General features: G+C 40.0%; 2 protein-coding genes across 4 annotated transcripts; both read right to left on the reverse strand.

Moving 5' to 3' along the window:
* Window positions 1–303: 303 nt before the first annotated feature.
* Window positions 304–12,991, reverse strand: LOC307029759 (GTPase IMAP family member 9-like). Of its 3 annotated transcripts, XM_079665842.1 has the most exons (4): window positions 7,842–7,965; window positions 3,350–3,398; window positions 3,133–3,240; window positions 307–1,400 (listed from the first exon to the last, which is right to left on the reverse strand). In XM_079665842.1, exons 3-4 carry the CDS (start codon window positions 3,173–3,175, stop codon window positions 604–606), a joined length of 840 nt encoding a protein of 279 aa, XP_079521968.1. In that variant the 5' UTR covers window positions 3,176–3,240; window positions 3,350–3,398; window positions 7,842–7,965; the 3' UTR covers window positions 307–603. The 3 variants fall into 3 exon arrangements, with proteins under 3 accessions (XP_079521966.1, XP_079521968.1, XP_079521967.1); XM_079665841.1 differs by lacking the exon at window positions 7,842–7,965 and having other exon boundaries at window positions 3,350–4,134; XM_079665840.1 differs by lacking the exons at window positions 3,133–3,240; window positions 3,350–3,398; window positions 7,842–7,965 and adding an exon at window positions 12,877–12,991 and having other exon boundaries at window positions 304–1,400.
* A 1,849-nt stretch (window positions 12,992–14,840) lies between these two features.
* rasd2b (RASD family member 2b) lies at window positions 14,841–17,280 on the reverse strand. Its single transcript, XM_079694590.1, has 2 exons — window positions 16,546–17,280; window positions 14,841–16,101 (listed from the first exon to the last, which is right to left on the reverse strand). Exons 1-2 carry the CDS (start codon window positions 17,153–17,155, stop codon window positions 15,557–15,559), a joined length of 1,155 nt encoding a protein of 384 aa, XP_079550716.1. The 5' UTR covers window positions 17,156–17,280; the 3' UTR covers window positions 14,841–15,556.
* Window positions 17,281–17,881: the final 601 nt, after the last annotated feature.

Below are 17,881 nucleotides of genomic sequence, written 5' to 3' on the forward strand. Positions count from 1 at the left end.
ATCTGGTTGTTTAAAAGTGAAGAACTCTAGAGAGAACACCAATCACATTTTTTCATTGTTAATTTCCCCCATCAAAACCGAAATATCTTAAATATAAGCTACCAGAAGCATATGATGACATTTTAAAAACTTCAATCAACTATCAATCATACGTATGTCTAAAATACATAAGTATTAGTATTATAGTTTGTTATTTGGTTTAATGAGTCTTCCCGGGGAAGTACTTTCAGACTTTATTGAAGAATGATTTATTCCCACACAATTACATATGAAACATCCATTTCAATTTAAGATTTAGTTTAAAGCTTAGTAAAAGCAATTACTGTCCGTGTTTCAAGCTTAGCCCTTATTGCCTCTTCTGCCCCCATATTGTTTTTCTTTTGTGCATTCACCTCCAAGGATATGTATATGTGTGTGTGTGTGTGTGTGTGTGTGTGTGTGTGTGTGTGTGTGTGTGTGTGTGTGTGTGTGTGTACACATTACATAACAAAACCAAGCAGAGCTTTTTGGGGTCATTTAGCCACTGAGCATGCAGACAACAGTTTTTCTTTTCAGCTTTTCCCATATTTGTATTTATTACAGGCTCTCCAGAGCTACATAAACCTATCTAGTGCAATTATAGGCTGCATATCCAACTGATGCACCTAATGTACCAGCCCCATACTGGAGAAATCCTGCAGGTAACAGCGCTCCTGCTGTGATAGCTATCAGGGAAAGAATACCAAGCTTTTTACACCAAGCTATCCTCTCTTCGTCTCCTTTCCTTTTCTCCTCATCAAGTTTCTCCTGGGCTTGCTTGTACATCTCGCTGGTGTAGTGTCCTCCATTAAACTCCACCATTTTGTCTATCTTCTCTAGAAGACTTTCAACCTGGATTCTGTTTCCTTCCTTGTTATTCATGAGTGAATGATACCTTCCTCCACACTGGTCTATCAGTCTTTTTAGATGTATGCTCTCCGAGACATATTGGTCCACTGATTTATCCTCGAGCAAGTCAGCGTGTGTAAACAGAACGATGGTATACATGGAAGAATCCGAACCAAAATTATCCTGGATCCACTTCACAGCTGCTTTCTCCTCATCAGTGAATCGAGCCTTCAGACTGATCACTAACAGAAAAGCATGGGGTCCAGGAACTGACTGCTTAATACACTCCTCAATTTTTCCTTTTACAATTTCTTGTGTTTTGTTAGTATCAAAAAGTCCGGGACTGTCGATCACAACGATTTTCCTCTCACCATAATTAGACTCTTCTTTGTGAAGGTTGTTAGTAACAGACTCAGGAGACATATCCGTTTTAAAGGCATTTGGATTTCCCAGGATGGTGTTTCCAGAAGCACTTTTTCCAGATCCAGTTTTTCCAACAAGAACAATCCTCAGGTCTTCCAGTAGAGTTGAACCTGTGGACAACAAAGAAAACACAAGTGTGAAAAACAGTAATGCAAAGTAGCTGAGGCATTTTTTAGCCTGAAAGCAAAGAATAATCGACTGTGAGGGGACGTAGTCATGCAATGGTTTGTTGAATAAAATGTGGAATCTTCTAATTTGGCCTTTGGCTATTGCCATATTGTTATTTGTAAACCAGAAGTGCCATCAGACCGTCCAACTCAATAAAATCACATGCTGAAATATAGGGATGTAACGATATACCGAATATCGCGGTAAATAAACTTCCCAATACCGTCGTGAGACTTACAAAATTTACCGCGATTTAAAAAAAAAAAAATTAAACTTTTTTTAAATTTTTTTAAACCTTTTTTTAACCAGGTGGTCCCATTGAGATCATCGATCTCTTTTTCAAGAGAGACCTGTCCAACATGGCAGCAAGTAGGTTACAACATGAAAATAAAACAACAGATAACACAAAAGGACATCGTATTTACAGGGCTACATTTACACACCTAGAGACATTGACAAGTACCAACCATATATTTATATCTCGCCATGTCAATAAGCCTGGCGTTAGACTTTTTCGCTGTCCGTCATTTTGACAGACAGCATCGTAAAATATCCGTCATAATACCTTATTACCCGTCGGGTCTGAACAGTTCACGATAGAGCATGCTCATGAACTGTCAACGGGGGGTGGGGGGGGCGGTGTTATGCCGTGTGTGCATGCACCTCGCGGGACGCGCACAGCGTGAAGCAAAACCTCCCAGACATGTATTGATCTGTACGGCAAATTACGGTTTGGGAACTATATCATTTCCTTTTGGAGGGCATGCATAACACGGCATAACACCAGAGCCTCGCTGCGGGGAAACGTTGGCGCTGTTCCGAGTTTGTTCTAATCTGTCAAAATGACAGACTGCTTTCAGATTTTTCCGTCATTGTTAAATAAAATATTCGGTTAACGCGACCACTGGTGTCCCAGCAACATCAATACCAAGCGAGAGAGTTGTTTCCAGAGCAGGGGATATTGTAAATGCCCAAACACCCCAGCTTATAAATACCTGGAAATGTGGACATTCTCATATTCCTAAAACCTGTCTGATGATGCTGAGTGAGTGACTAGTGAGTTTGAGTTGAGTTACTTGAAAAACTAAAGTGAAACTTGATTTATTTTATTGCAGGGTCTGATTATTAAATGTCCTTGTTTATTTGTGAGATGCAGTGGCATAAAGAAAATGCTTACTTTGTTTGGTAGTACCAGTAGGTACAAAAACACTGATTTTCTTGTTCCAGTCTGTTACTGTCACTTTGTTTTTGACACTTTAAACTACTGCTATCCTACAAAAAGGCTGTAAAAATCAGATTTATTATGTAATAAAGAAACATTTTCCGAGTAAAAAAATGTTTTATTGAAAAAAAAAATTATGAATTTTTGTTCTTCCCTTTATTATTCAATATCGCGATAAATACCGTACCGTGGACTTGTTATCGCGATATTATCGTACCGTGAGTTTTTGGTATCGTTACATCCCTAATATGTATGATGAAAAATCTGAAAGCACTCAATCAGGTAAACACTGTGAGTCACAAGGTAGCCACTCCTAGACCCAGATTATGCCACGTTGTCGTGTTTGACAACCTTCACCATACAGTGTTTGGTCAGTTTTACAGCTCGAAATGTTTTACTCTCTTCTCATAGCACACCTGTACAAATGGCATTGTTTCCTTAAGATCACCTACCTTCGGTTTTGCAGTGAGCAGTTTGACCACATAAAGTAACCATGGTGCAGCCTGAGATGAAAAGCTTTTCCTTCCAACATCTCTGTAGCAATTACCTCCGTCGATTATCTAACAATAAAAAGAAAAGAAAAGATAAACGTGCATGCGGTATACAGTTCTATCATCAAACAATGAAGATAAAGCCCTCTACTTACACTTTCAATTATTATAAACGTACCTGTACAAATGTTTCTCAGCTGTCTGGTATGTTCGCAGGTGGAGAGATCCTTTTATAGCCCAAGAATAACAAACACACCCAACAGTTATATGACACTGATGCTGTGCTGTTTTAAATTTCGTTTCTGCTTCATGACATGTGCGACGTGCAGTCAGGGGAGGCAGGGGAGGCAGAGCCTCACCTGTCTTACTCCAATGTAGCGGAAAAACAACTAAAGAAAAACTAAATAGTAGGGATGCACCAGTGGTGTAGTCTACGTGATACGCAGGTATACGCCGTATACCCACTAGAAAATGCCAGTGATTTCCGTATGCCCTCTTAAAAATGAGCGATGATACGTAACAACATCATTTTGTGACTTCGCTTTCACGCTTTCGCCCCCTTCTGTGTTAATACTTTTGGACGTCTGGGGCTTCCGTCGCCTTTGGCCTGTTGCTAAGCAACAGCAACACACTTTGTTCGGCTCTGACAAACCCCACGTTTCTCTAACGTTATCAGAATTTGATCCTTCCATCATTCAAGTTCGCGGAGCGCTAAACAGGAAGCAAACATGAAACGAAAACAGACGAAAATATTTTAATGTTTTCCGAAGTTTTCCCCTATTACCACTACAGAAGAAGAGCCAGGTCAGGCGGCTGTCCTAAAGGTGACAGAGAACGAGCCCGGCGCTACCGCAAATTTACCCGGTAAGTGGAATTAGCATGGTTATCATTAACGTAACAGTAGCTGGAATGTAAGAACAGGCATCCTTGGTTAGAGTGGAGGGACAGAAAGTTAGGTAAATGTCAGCAGACATGCAAAGGAAATCTGATCTAAACAACAGAAATTCATAAAGTCAATGACTATGCAAATGAGAGTTAATTCATGGTCATGTTAAAAGTGCATTTAAAACACCATTATATTACTATATGTTAGTTATCAGTAGTTGTCAAATAATTAGCTATTGAAAAAGTGGAAGATTTTTCTCCTTTTATCTGCTTTTCATGCATTTGTTAGCCATGATGTAAATATTGTAAGCAGTTTATTAAATACTTTTGAGTAAATCTTGGCTCTTTTCTGCAGATATTATTGGTAAAAACTTGTATTATGCTAATTAGTCATGGTTTTGTTTATTTCCAGGTTGTGCTCTTTGCAGCGCTACAAAATCAACAGATGTCCTCACAGAACAACGAGTGTCTATGTCTGAGGAGTGGGTGCACTTTAAGATCCAGTCCTCAGATTCAAGCAGATCAACATCTCTGGCCTCTTTGAGAAACAAGATTAGACGACATGAGACGTCCAGAGCACACAAAATAGCCCAGGAGCTCACGGAGAAGGGTGGACAGGATTTAGTTGGAAATTTGGTGAGAGCTGTGTCAGAGACAGTGTTTGCAGTAGGCCATATTGAGATTTTGATAAAAATGTCGATTAATTGTTCAACCCTAGAAGATAAGTGGGCTTTTTCCATCATTGTTCATTCTTTTATTTTTTTATTGTTAATGTCTCTGGCAGTTAAAAGTCACATAAAAATGCTTATAATACATTGACATGTTTATAACACATAACCAGTCTCAAGACTAGTCTATGCATTACTAAGTGTGATGGTGTTCATGAGGTGTTGCTTCGAGACAGGATGAATACAATTATTACAGTATACCCACTACAAAAAAGTAGACTACACCACTGGGATGCACCGAATATTCGGCCGCCGAAAATTATCGGCCGAAAATGGTTAAAAAGGCTCTTTCGGCTTTCGGCCGAAAGGGTTTTAGCACCGAAAAAATATCACCGAATGTCAGAGAACAGGGTTACGTTGGTAAGCTATCGTGTTGTTGTGATGACGTAATCAAAACGCAGCGACAAGCACGGCGCGCGACCATGCTCGCGGCTGGCTCACAGCCAACATGTCTGCCGCTTGGAGATATTTAAAAATATCAGAGAAAGAGGCGCGGATTGCGATTTGTAAAACGTGTTCAGCTGACATTTCTCGAGGGGGTGTAACTGCAAATACTTTCACCACTTCGGGATTACTCCACCACTTGAAATCAAAACACCCGGACAAATATGCGGAGTAAGATCAAATCACAAGCAGTGACAGCGAGAGACTGTTCAGCGCTGCCTCTCATGTGCTTGATGAGAAGAGGAACAGACTTATGGCTGATAAAGCAGAGAAGCTACTGTTCATTAAAAAGAACCTCCCACTTTCCCTTAATAAGTAGACAAGGCTGGCTTATCATAAGCTTATCTAGTTCTACATGTCTACTCTATACCCACTTTCCTGAACAATTTTCATTGTGAGTTATAATTCACCATCTCAGGTTATCATTAGGGGGAAATGACAGCAGCACAGTGTTCAATATATTGTACTTTCGTTATCTAAATGATACAATGTTGTTTACATTGCTCATGAGGACAGACCACCTTATTTGCAGATTCTTGAAATTGTAATTTAATTTGTAATTGATTGTGGATTTTGTATCCAGTTTTCACTTTATGTATCTTTATACAATGTTTACTACTTTGCTTATGAGGACAGATAGCCTTATTTAGATTCTTGAAATTCAATTTTAATTTCATTTGTAAATAGTTACATTCATGTGGATTTATCCATTTTGCACATTTGTATGCATGCACTTATAGGTGCATTTGTTGTTGTTGAAGCCTTGCTGTTACAGTCTTTATTTACACTATTTTGTTGTAGGCCTACTGGCCTAGATGTTTATGCAGTTTTAAAGCACCTTGGCTTTGTTCTGAATGCACTTTGTTGTAGTTATCCTACAGAGAAAAGAAAATGGACTTGACTTGGAATTAATGTACTGTATGCATTCAAAAGTGCTGAATAAATGTTTTATGGACCCATACTAGTGATTATTATTTAAGTTAAGTTTTGCCATAATCATGTCTTTTTCCATAATCAGGAAGCTGAACAAAATTGGTAAAAAATGTATACATTATATATATTTCTATTAATCATTTTCGGCCTTTCGGCATTCGGTTTTCGGCCAACTGTTTCCTATTTTCGGTATCGGTTTCGGCCAAGAATTTCCCATTCGGTGCACCCCTACTAAATAGTAATAATAATAAATGTCTCCACTGATCTATGATGTAAGTGTGATTAATGTATGATTCCAATCGCTTTTTAAAGTCAAAATCAGCAAATTTGCCGAGCTCCGCTACACCTACGGGTAGCGATGAGAAGTGAGGCAGGGACGAGCTCTGCCTCTCGTAAGCACACAGTAACCAGTCATTTAGATAACTTGTGTCCTCAATTACCATGGGATTACTGAAACTACCATGAATTTAAGAAAATGGTAGAAATTAATCTAATCTGAATTTTTAAGCATTCCTTTAGATCCCCTCCCTCTAAATATATCAATAAACATTAGAAAGTGATGCTCCTGACTACCATACAAGTTTAAGAAGATAATATTGGTTTTAAAGAATTCAAAGCTATAAACAGCAACAGGCTCTTTAACCAAGGCACTGTTAGCCTAATATGTAAACTAGTTGTTCACACTAATCCTAATATTATCACTTAATATTAGCAAATTCTATTTTATTTTTTAAAACATATTGATGTAAATACATACACATATCGATTTGTTGTATAAATATTGCAAATCAAAACCTTTATTCACTAATAATTACCAAAAATCGTAGTTCTATCTCCTGTTATGAATGCATTCACATTGCCCGCCATGAACTTCCGGGGAACGAGCCTCATCTGCATGACCACGTGACGATAACCGTTTTTGGACTTCCGCTGTCGTAACGCTGACAGTAACTTGCTGGAGCGCGGGCACTAATTTAGCGCGGGCACTTATTTTGTGAGCGCGCTCAAGCCAGTTACTGTGGGGTGAGGTGAGGCACAGATGAGATCTGCCTCACCTCAGAATGTGTCACCCCACAGAAACTGGCTGGAAAGCGGGCCCTAAGCGCATGCCTTTTACCATCTCACTGTATGTCACCAGTGTAAGGTTGGTAGATCCCTTTATTACATTTATCCTCGCCATCCATTGTCTCTAAATAACTTATTTAACGTATATATGATATTTAGGCTCGCTGGTCTAATCATATAACGGCAATGAAAAAAGCAGCAGGAGAGGCAGCCATAAACTCTGCCGCACTGAAGGGGGCGCACGTGAGCCCACAGGTTCTTGTTGCGACTGTTATTCTACGCAGAGACGGTAGACATAAACAACAAACTAGACTTTTGAAACTACAGGAAGATAAGGTCGGAGGACTTTTACAAAAAACGAATAGAGATTGTTGTCCAGAAGGAGAGCATGGACTTAATCTTCAAGTCAAGTTAAGACCACAATTGTAATGAAAATGGGATCTTACTAAGAAAGAAAAATCCAATATTTAGATTTTGGGTATCCTTTTGTTGAACGGTCTGTTTAAAATGAATCGAAGCATCAGACTAAAAAAGCTTTTGAAAATAACCGAATATTTTGATTAAGGTCAAAATATAATATTTGTAAATCTGACTCTGAAAGAGTCAGTGCCTCACCAGCCATGAAGCTCACCGCACGTCACTGCATGTAGTTTAATTGGCAAACCATAGCCTCAATCCACTAATCAGGCCAAACAACAAAAGCCAGAACTGGTGACAGGTGCTTGCTTGTGCATTTGTGTTCCATTTCTCTGTCATCTAACTGCGTGATGTATAAACTATTATAGAGAGGCGAAGTCACGCCCATCTACTTCCGGTCCATGGGACCCCGGAAGCGAAAAATTATACATTGAATTCAATGGAGAGAGAAAACGTATCTTTTGATCCCGTTTGAATTGTGCCACGAACTACACATATGATGTTTGTCAATCTTAAACAATCATTTCCATGTCAAAAAAATCACATTTTGTCGTAATACTGTTGAAATATAAGACTATGAAAAATACGCGACTAGAGAGACTACAAATCCCAAATCCCATTCTGGGTCGCGCATGTGATGTCACAGGCGATAATGCTCCAAGTGGTTGCGACTCGTAATTAAAGCGAAGAAGAAGATTTCATAACTGATTTATTCCCTCCAATAAATATAAGAGATTGCTCCAATAAATTCACTTTTACAAGATGCCTGTGTGCTTTGTACCATGTTGTAATCACAAAAGTGATCATACCACTTGCTCGTTCTATCGCTTCCCCTCTTATGAAAGGACCAGGAGTCGCTGGATCAGACATATCAGGTAATATCATAGGTAATATACATGTTGTGCATGGAACATAGTCAAGTTAGCTACCTAGCTAGTAGCGACGAGTAGCGAGCACGTTAGTTAGCATTACATTACTTAGCCTTGTCATTTTTAGTAGCCTTACCATTAAGTTATTATTTTATTACATGAAGTACACCAAAATGTTAAACAGTAAGAGTAGTCATCATGGTAAGTATTTCGTGAAACATTTGAAGAGTGGCCTACTGCGCCCTCCACCGGGTGCTAAGGAAGCAGTTCAGGGAGAGTCGAAGGAAGGCAGGCAGGCAGGGAGCTTTGCATGACATTCTTCTGGACATGTGTCATTGTGATGACAGTGAGGGTGAGTCAATCTGTTGGTTGGAAAGACAGTAGTTGAGTGATTACTGAGAGAAAATTATTAAAATAGATAATTATTCAGTGTTGTTACTTTAAAGTGTTGTTACTGACCTTTTTCTCTTTTATTTTCTTTACCTCACCTGTAACTGCGGAGACCCTGAGGAACATGCACACTGGACTGACCTGCTCTGGCAACCTGATTTCCACTGTACGTAATAGTATTTGGTTATGGTATATTATTTATATACATCAAAGGCACAATGCACCCCCCAGAGAGAAACCTGTATTGAGTGTGATATTTTGCATAGGTCATGTGAAATCATCTTTACATACTAGAAAACTGTAGGAGCAGCAACTTGTTTTGAAATTGAATTTTTAATATCCGATAATAAAGTTGATCTGTGTTCTTTATTCTTCTCTCTTCCCAGCTCCATCCATCACCATTCTCTGTTCCTGCAGGTCCTGCTTGCTAATAAATGCTTTATTGTTTTACACAGTTACAAATAAAGTCAATGTATTGTATGACATGAAGTTGTGCTTCATTCTGAGTCAATAATAAATTCATTCTGCCTTCAACTGCAAAATGATTGTGGACTGCACCGACATCCATGTAGCTGCCCCCCAGTAAGATGAACCAAGCAAAGCTGACACTCAACATACAGCTGTGCTCTTAAGTTGACATGAAGAATTTGTGAAATATTGGTAATTATTTGGAAAAAATGACTGACGATGCAGAAAACTTTTTTTATTTAGGAACAGTGGTCAGGTGAAGCATTTATCACTACATATGTGTCACACTTAAAAGGCCAAACACACTGGCCAAACACACCTCGTTTACAACTCCCCAGTTGACAGCCATGACTCCGTCTAAATTGTACCCCCCAAGCACCCTCTTCATGAGGGACGCGCATGGAGTGGATGAAAGTCCCGACCTCAGCACAGCACCAAAATTGCTGGCTGTCAACCTGCCCTGCCTGTGTAACTGCCACTGAGGATTTGTCCGCTGTCCTAAGGTGGCTGTCTGGATGGCAGCTTGCTGGTCTCTGCTCAGTCGCATTGAGGCAGGAATTGCCTCAAGCCCCCGACCCCCACGCTCCTTCACCAGCTCCGGCACGTTGAAAATGGCCTGATGTTGAGGCTGCAGCTCTGGCTCAGGTGACAAAAGCCATGCCATGCCACGCTGCGCCCCTCAGTGGAGACCTGAACAAGTCTACTTCCTCAGTGGCGATGTCTCTGGCCAGTGGGTTGTATGTCTCCTCTTGCTGTTGGTAGAGTTGAGACACCGGCTGGACTACTTTTGAAGTGCCAGGCTTCCTCCACTGGCACTCAACTTCTGTGGAGCTGATCTGCCACATGGCAAATATTGCCAATGCTGCAGCGTGGCTGCATTTGTACATCCCCCGTGCACAACCACAGACAGCGCTCTGCATCACGCCATCCTCTCCCATGTAGATCTGTACAAATAAAGTAAGTACCATGTTTGTTAACATGCTATAATAGATTGAATGAGCAATACAAGGATGGTCCAGATCTGGGGGTGGGAGGGTTTATTTTTCCATAGTTTTGTCCTCTTGTCTGATTGTTGTTGTTTGTTTTTTCTGAATTTTTTGTAATTTGTGTTGTATTGGTTGTGATTGTACATTGTATTTTTTTAAATGTGTATTACATTTTTGAAAAACATTTGATCAACAAAAAAGGATTTGGTCAGGGTCTAGACTCAGTGTGTAGTTTATGAATTAATCAATGCTCTCTACATTAGGAAAACATACCAGTGTACCAGAGGGAGTCACACACAGCTGTGCCTAGATAACCAAACAAATTGACAAGATAACCAAAATCCTTGAATCTACACACAGCAAATAAACTGAAATGACACAACGAGATGTAAAAAGGAGATCACACATATAGTCGATATAAAACTGGCCGCTTCAATCTGAAGAGCAACTAAAACAAAACACGGGAGTGTACCTTGTTCTTGTGAACACTAATGTTATCCACAGCATACACACCCGTATACAGTACACCCGTTCTAGGTTCTGATTGGCTCTCTAGGTTGGCATTCTAGCTTCTGACTGGCTGTCCAGGTGGTCAATCACAGCCGTGGTTCATATTATGCTAGTCGACTCGTAACATCGCTAAACTTTTTTTCTTGACGGTTTTCTCAGTCAACTAATGCTATTGATAACAGTAACATAAATTAACACAGCCCTGCACACTGCAGTCATTATATGCCGGGTCTGTGGTTCATCATCTTCTTTTTCATTCTCCTCCTTATTGACTGACATTAACCTTAAACATTGCGCTCATATTACTCACCGAAACCTTGTAAAGCCGGTCCCGCATGCTGGCTCTTACAGAACCGACTAACTCCCCTTTCGTGTATGTACAGCTCTCAACGTGCCCAGACTTGTAGTGATTTTCACCTCGTTTTATACTTTTATTCTCATTCTGAAAGAATGAGGTGAAATGTGCCAACGTGACGGTCATCTTTGTGTTGGTGACGCGTATTGTGCGGGACCAGAGACATGTAGTTCACTGAGCGGCTTAACACAAAAAAATGTGTTACTTCACAGTTTTACGACACATTTTAATTTTTTTGACTTGCAAAATGTTCTTTTTAATTGACAAACATCATATGTGTCATTCGTGGCACAATTCAAACGGGATCAAAAGATACGTTTTCTCTCTCCATTGAATTCAATGTATAATTTTCCGCTTCCGGGGTCCCATGGAGGCTCCCGGAAGGGGAGGGACTTCGCCTCTCTATTACATGGTTTATTGAATACTCGATTCTAATTGGTCAATTCAGAACACTTGACATGTTGTTAATCCAGAACAGAAAGACCGCTGTCAAGGATTTATTGACCGTTGTTAAGGACGCTCACATCTGCAGAAAGAAGTCCAGTCGATTGAACTGTACTGGTAACCATTCAACTGCACCATCTTGTCTATATTTTCAAACATATCAGCCACCTGAGTGCGATTATCTCTGCATGTGTTTTCAAACACAATGTACCCAGCCGTAAAACCACTGATACACTCCTTTAGTTCGGGTCCCTCGAATAAAAAAGTCTCATTGGACTTCCCCTTGAGCTCACCCCCCCTGGTGAAAAGCACCAGTGTGTTTTTGGACGCTTCTTCACCAAAGTTGTCTTTGACCCCTCTTTGATGGCAGACTTCTCTTCTGTGAACCGTACATCCAGTCTGATCACCAGCAGGCCACATGTCAAAACTGATTTATTGCACAAAATCTTTCCAGTTTGGCTCATACAGTTTTTCCAACAAGAACAATTCTCATGTCTTCCAGTTGAGTTGAACCTGTGGACAATAAAGAAAACACAAGTGTGAAAAAACTGTAATTAAAATAGCTGATGCATTTTTTTTTAGCTTGAAAGCAAAGGCTAATCGACTGTAAGTGGACGTAGTCATGCATTGGTTTGTGGAATAAAATGTGGAATCTTCTAATTTGGCATTTGGCTAATGCCATATTGTTATTTGTTAACCAGAAGTGCCATCAGATCGTCCAACTAAACAATTTGCATGCTGAAATATGTATGATGAAAAAAACGGAGAGCACTCACTCAATCAGGTAAACAATGTGTGGTATTAATGTGAGTCACAAGGTAGCCACTCCCTGAAACATACCTTGCTTTGTCTATTTTATTCCAAATTTACAAAATGACCGTCATGCTGTATTGAAAATTAACTGAAACTAGTGATAGAGACTATAACAGTCAGGAAAAAGTTTACTTAGGTAGTAAATTGAGTATTATCGCATAGACTTTCTTTGGAGTCTGACTTATTTTTGCATACAGTGTTGTTGCCCCCTGTTGGAAATAAGAAAGAATGCAAGCTTAAGCATTGACTGCATTTTCTTAGACCTGGATGCTGCCTTTTGTTTTTGCCAGCCTTCACTATAAAGTATTTTTGATCAGTTGTACAGCTCCATATGTTTGACTCTCTTCTCATAGCACACCTGCAATACAAATGGCATTGTTTCCTTTAAGATCACCTACCTTCGGTTTTGCAGTGAGCAGTTTGACCACATAAAGTAACCAGCACAAGCAGGGTGCAGCCTGAGATGAAAGCTTTTCCTCCCAACATCTCTGTAGCCAGTGACCTTCGTCAAAAATCTAACAAATGAAAAGACACATTTAAAAAGAAACTGTTTCAAATCAGGTAGCAATTGAATATTTCGAAAGAAATGCTGATAAACGGTGCACAGGTGTGTTATATAATAAAACAATGAAGATAAAGCCCTCTACTTACACTTATAATTATTATAAACGTACCTGTACGAGTGTTTCTCAGCTGCCTACGAATGACAAACACACCCAACAGTCTTATGACACTAATGCTGTGCAATTTTTTGTTTCGTTTGTGCTTCATGACATGTAGTTTAATTGGCAAACCATAGCCTCAATCCACTGATCAAGCCAAACAACAAAAGCCAGAATGGGTGGCAGGTGCTTGCTTGTGCATTTGTGTTCCATTTCTCTGTCATCTAACTGCGTGACAAGCCGCCTGCCTTCTTCAGTCTTTTCTACTTGGCATGATTTTTCCCCAGCTGCTGTGAACAAGCCACTGATTGTACTGTTGATGGACAGAACTCTTCAAACCATAGGTGTATACAAACTCATATTCCCTCCTGTAAGTCCAACAAGATGTGATGAAAGCCGTAGTGGATGTTTTGAATCATTAGCTTTATCTGACATGAAATCTTAAAGTAGCTGCACAATTCAGGTCTATTATATAGTCCAATGTGTCTCAGTGGGCTATGCTTTAACATCACTTAACAACCCAGTCCAATGTCACAACAAAAATAAAATATCAGTGAAAGAGAAGATTAGACAAACATGTAGGTTATTTTACATTTACAAAAGCGGAATACAGAGCTGTCGATCTTCCTATTGAGGAAAACTCTGCTCACTGACCAACATAGATGGCAACTACAAAATCCAAAGCAACAGATTTTGTTTGTAGAACAGGGTGCTTTCAATTGTGAGCGGCCTTGGCAGAACAACACATTTTCCAGCGAAGGTAGTAGAAAAACAGAATCACGTTTCAGAGGCAAAGCTTTTATCCTCTCTGGGCACAGTGTAGACCCGTGTGTACGTGTGTGTGTGTGTGTGTGTGTGGTGATAATAGCATCCTCTTACCTGCAATGTGAATTTTCTCACGCGACAGCAGCAACCTATAGTTATATATAATCAAGCAGCAATTTAGCTTAACCACACTGCATTAAATTAAACAATTTATTTGAACATATTTATTCCATAAAAGTTGTTGTCACTTTTAACAAATGCATCTATCTGGTGAGTTTTAAGAAAGGATGATAAAGCACACAAATTAATGTTTGAAGTACTTGTATTGAAGCCGATGATAAGTGAGCTTCAACCAACACAGTAAGTGAGACTGTGTTGCTTCAGCAGATGTGAAGTACAAATCTTCCCTATCGTCCCTTAAATGGCATATTCAAACATTTCATTAATGCACTAAACATCCCCTTTACTGGAGAGTCTAATACTTTTCTGCAAACGGTTCTACTTACTCAAAAGAGTTGGTTTCATTTGTCATCCCTAAATCTCTCTAAGCCTCTGCCTCATGGCGCGGGCGTTGTTCTGCTGCTTTCAGTCATAATGACTCACATGTTCACATAACATTGCTTTATAATGGCACCCAGCTAGAGCTCTGTGAATGAAGAAACTACTCAAGTTTTTTTGAGTGTTAACCCTTTTATCACTGTTTTTATGGGTCTGGGGCCATGTTGTGTTAACAAACTGTGTAACTCTATTTTTCAAACGTAGGTTGGGATGGTCTGTAAAGCAGTGGCAATGGAAATGCATATGCTGTACCTGCAGGCAACTTTCACTAAATGCTTCACACACAGCAGAAACAACCAGCTAGTTGACAACAGAAAATGTGTGTTAGGTGCCCTTTTAATAAACACTAAGCCAAACGACATTCATTACAAAAAAAATAATTTTTAAACTTTTATTTCTATTCATGAACATAAACATAAAATGTTCTGTTTGCTGGAACACTTTCATCATTGTAATGTCATTTGGTCGTTTTGTGTTTATTGTGTTGTCATGTTTTATGTGGACCCGAGGAAAATAAGCTGATGATATGACTTGAGAGCAGTGGAAATCCTATTTTCAGGATGTGTGGGAATCCTGAGGAGAACTTCTGGCAATCGTGACTCGAGGTTAACACACACACACACACACACACACACACACACACACACACACACACACACACACACACACACACACACACACACACACACACACACACACACACACACACACACACACACACACGCACGCACGCACGCACACGCACACACACACGTTATGTTATGCAATAATCATACAATAAAAATCAACTTCCTGACTCAACATCCTCCCACCTTCTCCTTCACGATAGATAGATAGATAGATAGATAGATAGATAGATAGATAGATAGATAGATAGATAGATAGATAGATAGATAGATAGATAGATAGATAGTAATTGTATATGTATGCTTCTTGTATTAATAGGCCAGCCATTGGGCTGTTAAAAAACATTTATTTTGAAAACATCATCTTAATGTGATTATAGACAGGAATAATGGCTTATATTTAAATAATATCAGTGCTTAATTCGTTGTTGTATGCGCTCTGTTACAATTGGTACTCTAATTGTCTCTCACTGAATCGGACATTTCTCCAGTGCTTTCCCCGGCTTGGTTGCAGTGAGTGGCCCAATGACTTGTCTGAGATCCGTGGTAAAACTGGGCCGACGGACCAGAGGATGCAGGGCGCCGAAGGCATCATCTCGCCCCGGAGTCTTGCTGACCCTCCCGGGCACACGGCCTGTCCGAATGGCCTGGTACGAACGCATGGACAGTTTGCGGTGCTGAGATGGCCCAGTTTCAGTAGGAAGCCCGCCTCGCTTCGCCAAAGTCTCAAACACTTTCTCCAGATTTGTGCTTTCTTTTGCAGACGTTTCAAAATATGCACATTCATCACCGAGGGATTTGAGCACTTCTTCCCTTGATATTTCGCTCTCTGATTCCAGGAGATCCACTTTGTTGGCGCAGACCACCAGAGGAATCTGCGGTTGTGCGCAATGCTCTGGCACAGAGGATTTGGTGAGCTTTAATTTAGCGGCCAGAATCTCCTTTCGTAGGGCACACACCTCTTCGAAAGAGCTCCGGTCATCGAGACTGAATACCAGGAGAAAAATGTCCCCTGCATTAAAGACAATAAATTAGTTGGATAATATGCGAGAGATAGAAATAGAATAAGAAACAGAATCAGAAACAGGTTTATTACCAGGTAGGGTAACACTTATGATGAATTTTGTTGTGGTGCACACATAAGATAAAACACAGATATAAAACTATTTGAAGAAAACTAATAACATTAACAAACATTAAAAAAGATAGAGTAAAAAAAATAGCAGTATTGAATATGGTTGTAATCCTAGAAATATAATTTAATACAATATTTGCAGCAATAAAAAGCAAGATAGTAGCCTATACACTGTGCATTAATGTAATGCATATGGGTCTATGATGTGGCTGAATTACGCATACACAAAAAACTGCAACGATTCACCTGTTATGGTTATGGAAAACATATAAACTGAAAACAAATCTAAGCATTTGTCAGGACAGAGACTATAACACGCACCAGTGAGGATAGATAGCCGCCGCTTGGCTGGGAAATCCCTTTCCCTGGACGCGTCCAGAACGTCAATTTGATAACTCTCTCCACGAATTCGAAACATTTTCCTGAGGAAATCCTCGGAGGTGGGATTGTACTCCTCCAAGAATCCTTCTCGAAGGTATCTTCTAACGATGGACGTCTTGCCGACCCTTGGCGCACCAAGAACCACGATGCGCTTACAGTTCTGAGGCTTGGTCGGTGCTTGCTCTTGGCCAATCTTGCGCTGCCGGTTTTTACCGTGCAGAACCAGAGCCGCCAGCTGATCCAGGGGGGATCTCTTGCAGGGGTGGCTGCTGTTGGCGGCGGACAGTTGCCTAACAGGTGGCCCTGAACGCGTCTTCTTCTCCTGTTTCCACTGAGACGTGGCCACTTTAAGTATCCCCAAACCTGCTTTGATTCCCGATGAACTCAGGTGCTGTGAAGCGTTTTTGTAAGCCAGAAATACTTTGGAGGTGCCGGTGCCCTTCTCTTCCATATTACCATGAAACTGGGGAGCATCTATGGAGCAGCTGAGCTGGTGCGCCACAGGCAGAGAGGTGGTCTGTGACACGGTGGAGATGCTGCCTCTTTCCATCGTTTTAATATGTCTTAGCCCGTGGCTCAACAATGTGGGCAGATTGTGAGAGCTGACGTTGCATAGGCCTGCTCAAGCTTGTCTCTGTGCAAAGGCTGATGCCCGTTGTCTTTATATGAGCCATCCTCAACCCCGTGATTCATGCGTCATGCTCATGGAGAGGGTTGTTGTGTTCCTCAGGAGAACAGTGTGTTGAGGAAACAGTATGGGGCTATACAACTCAGCGTATGATTTACATTTGCCATGTTTGATTTTTATATTATTATCCTATATATTATTAATAAAACAACCATTTAATGTATTATTTCATGATTATGACATTTGTTTTTGATTATTGTTATTACAGTATTAGCTTATTCATAGGTTAATTTAGCAAAATTAATATGCTTATTTTATTCATGGCTCATTTTTTTTCTCCATGAAACATTCTGACATTTGACAACTTATCTTGTAAGTGTTGTTCCCTTTCATTTTAAATAGTTTTGCTATTTTATTGCTTAAGAAAAAAGAAAGAAAACATGTGAAAGAAATAAAATACTTTTTAAAACGTTATTTACCCGAATTAAAGTTTGCACACAGAACCGAAAACAGCCATACAAAACCAAAATAGAAACTGAAACAAAACATACGAAAAACGAAAATGTAAATAATTACATAAGGCTCTAGTTTTCACAGCTTTAGAGTTTGTGAAGGCCTACATTATTTAGTGTGGGGTAGGACTTGAAG

Source organism: Notothenia rossii, assembly GCF_949606895.1.
Source record: "Notothenia rossii genome assembly, chromosome: 1".
Lineage (NCBI taxonomy): Eukaryota > Metazoa > Chordata > Actinopteri > Perciformes > Nototheniidae > Notothenia > Notothenia rossii.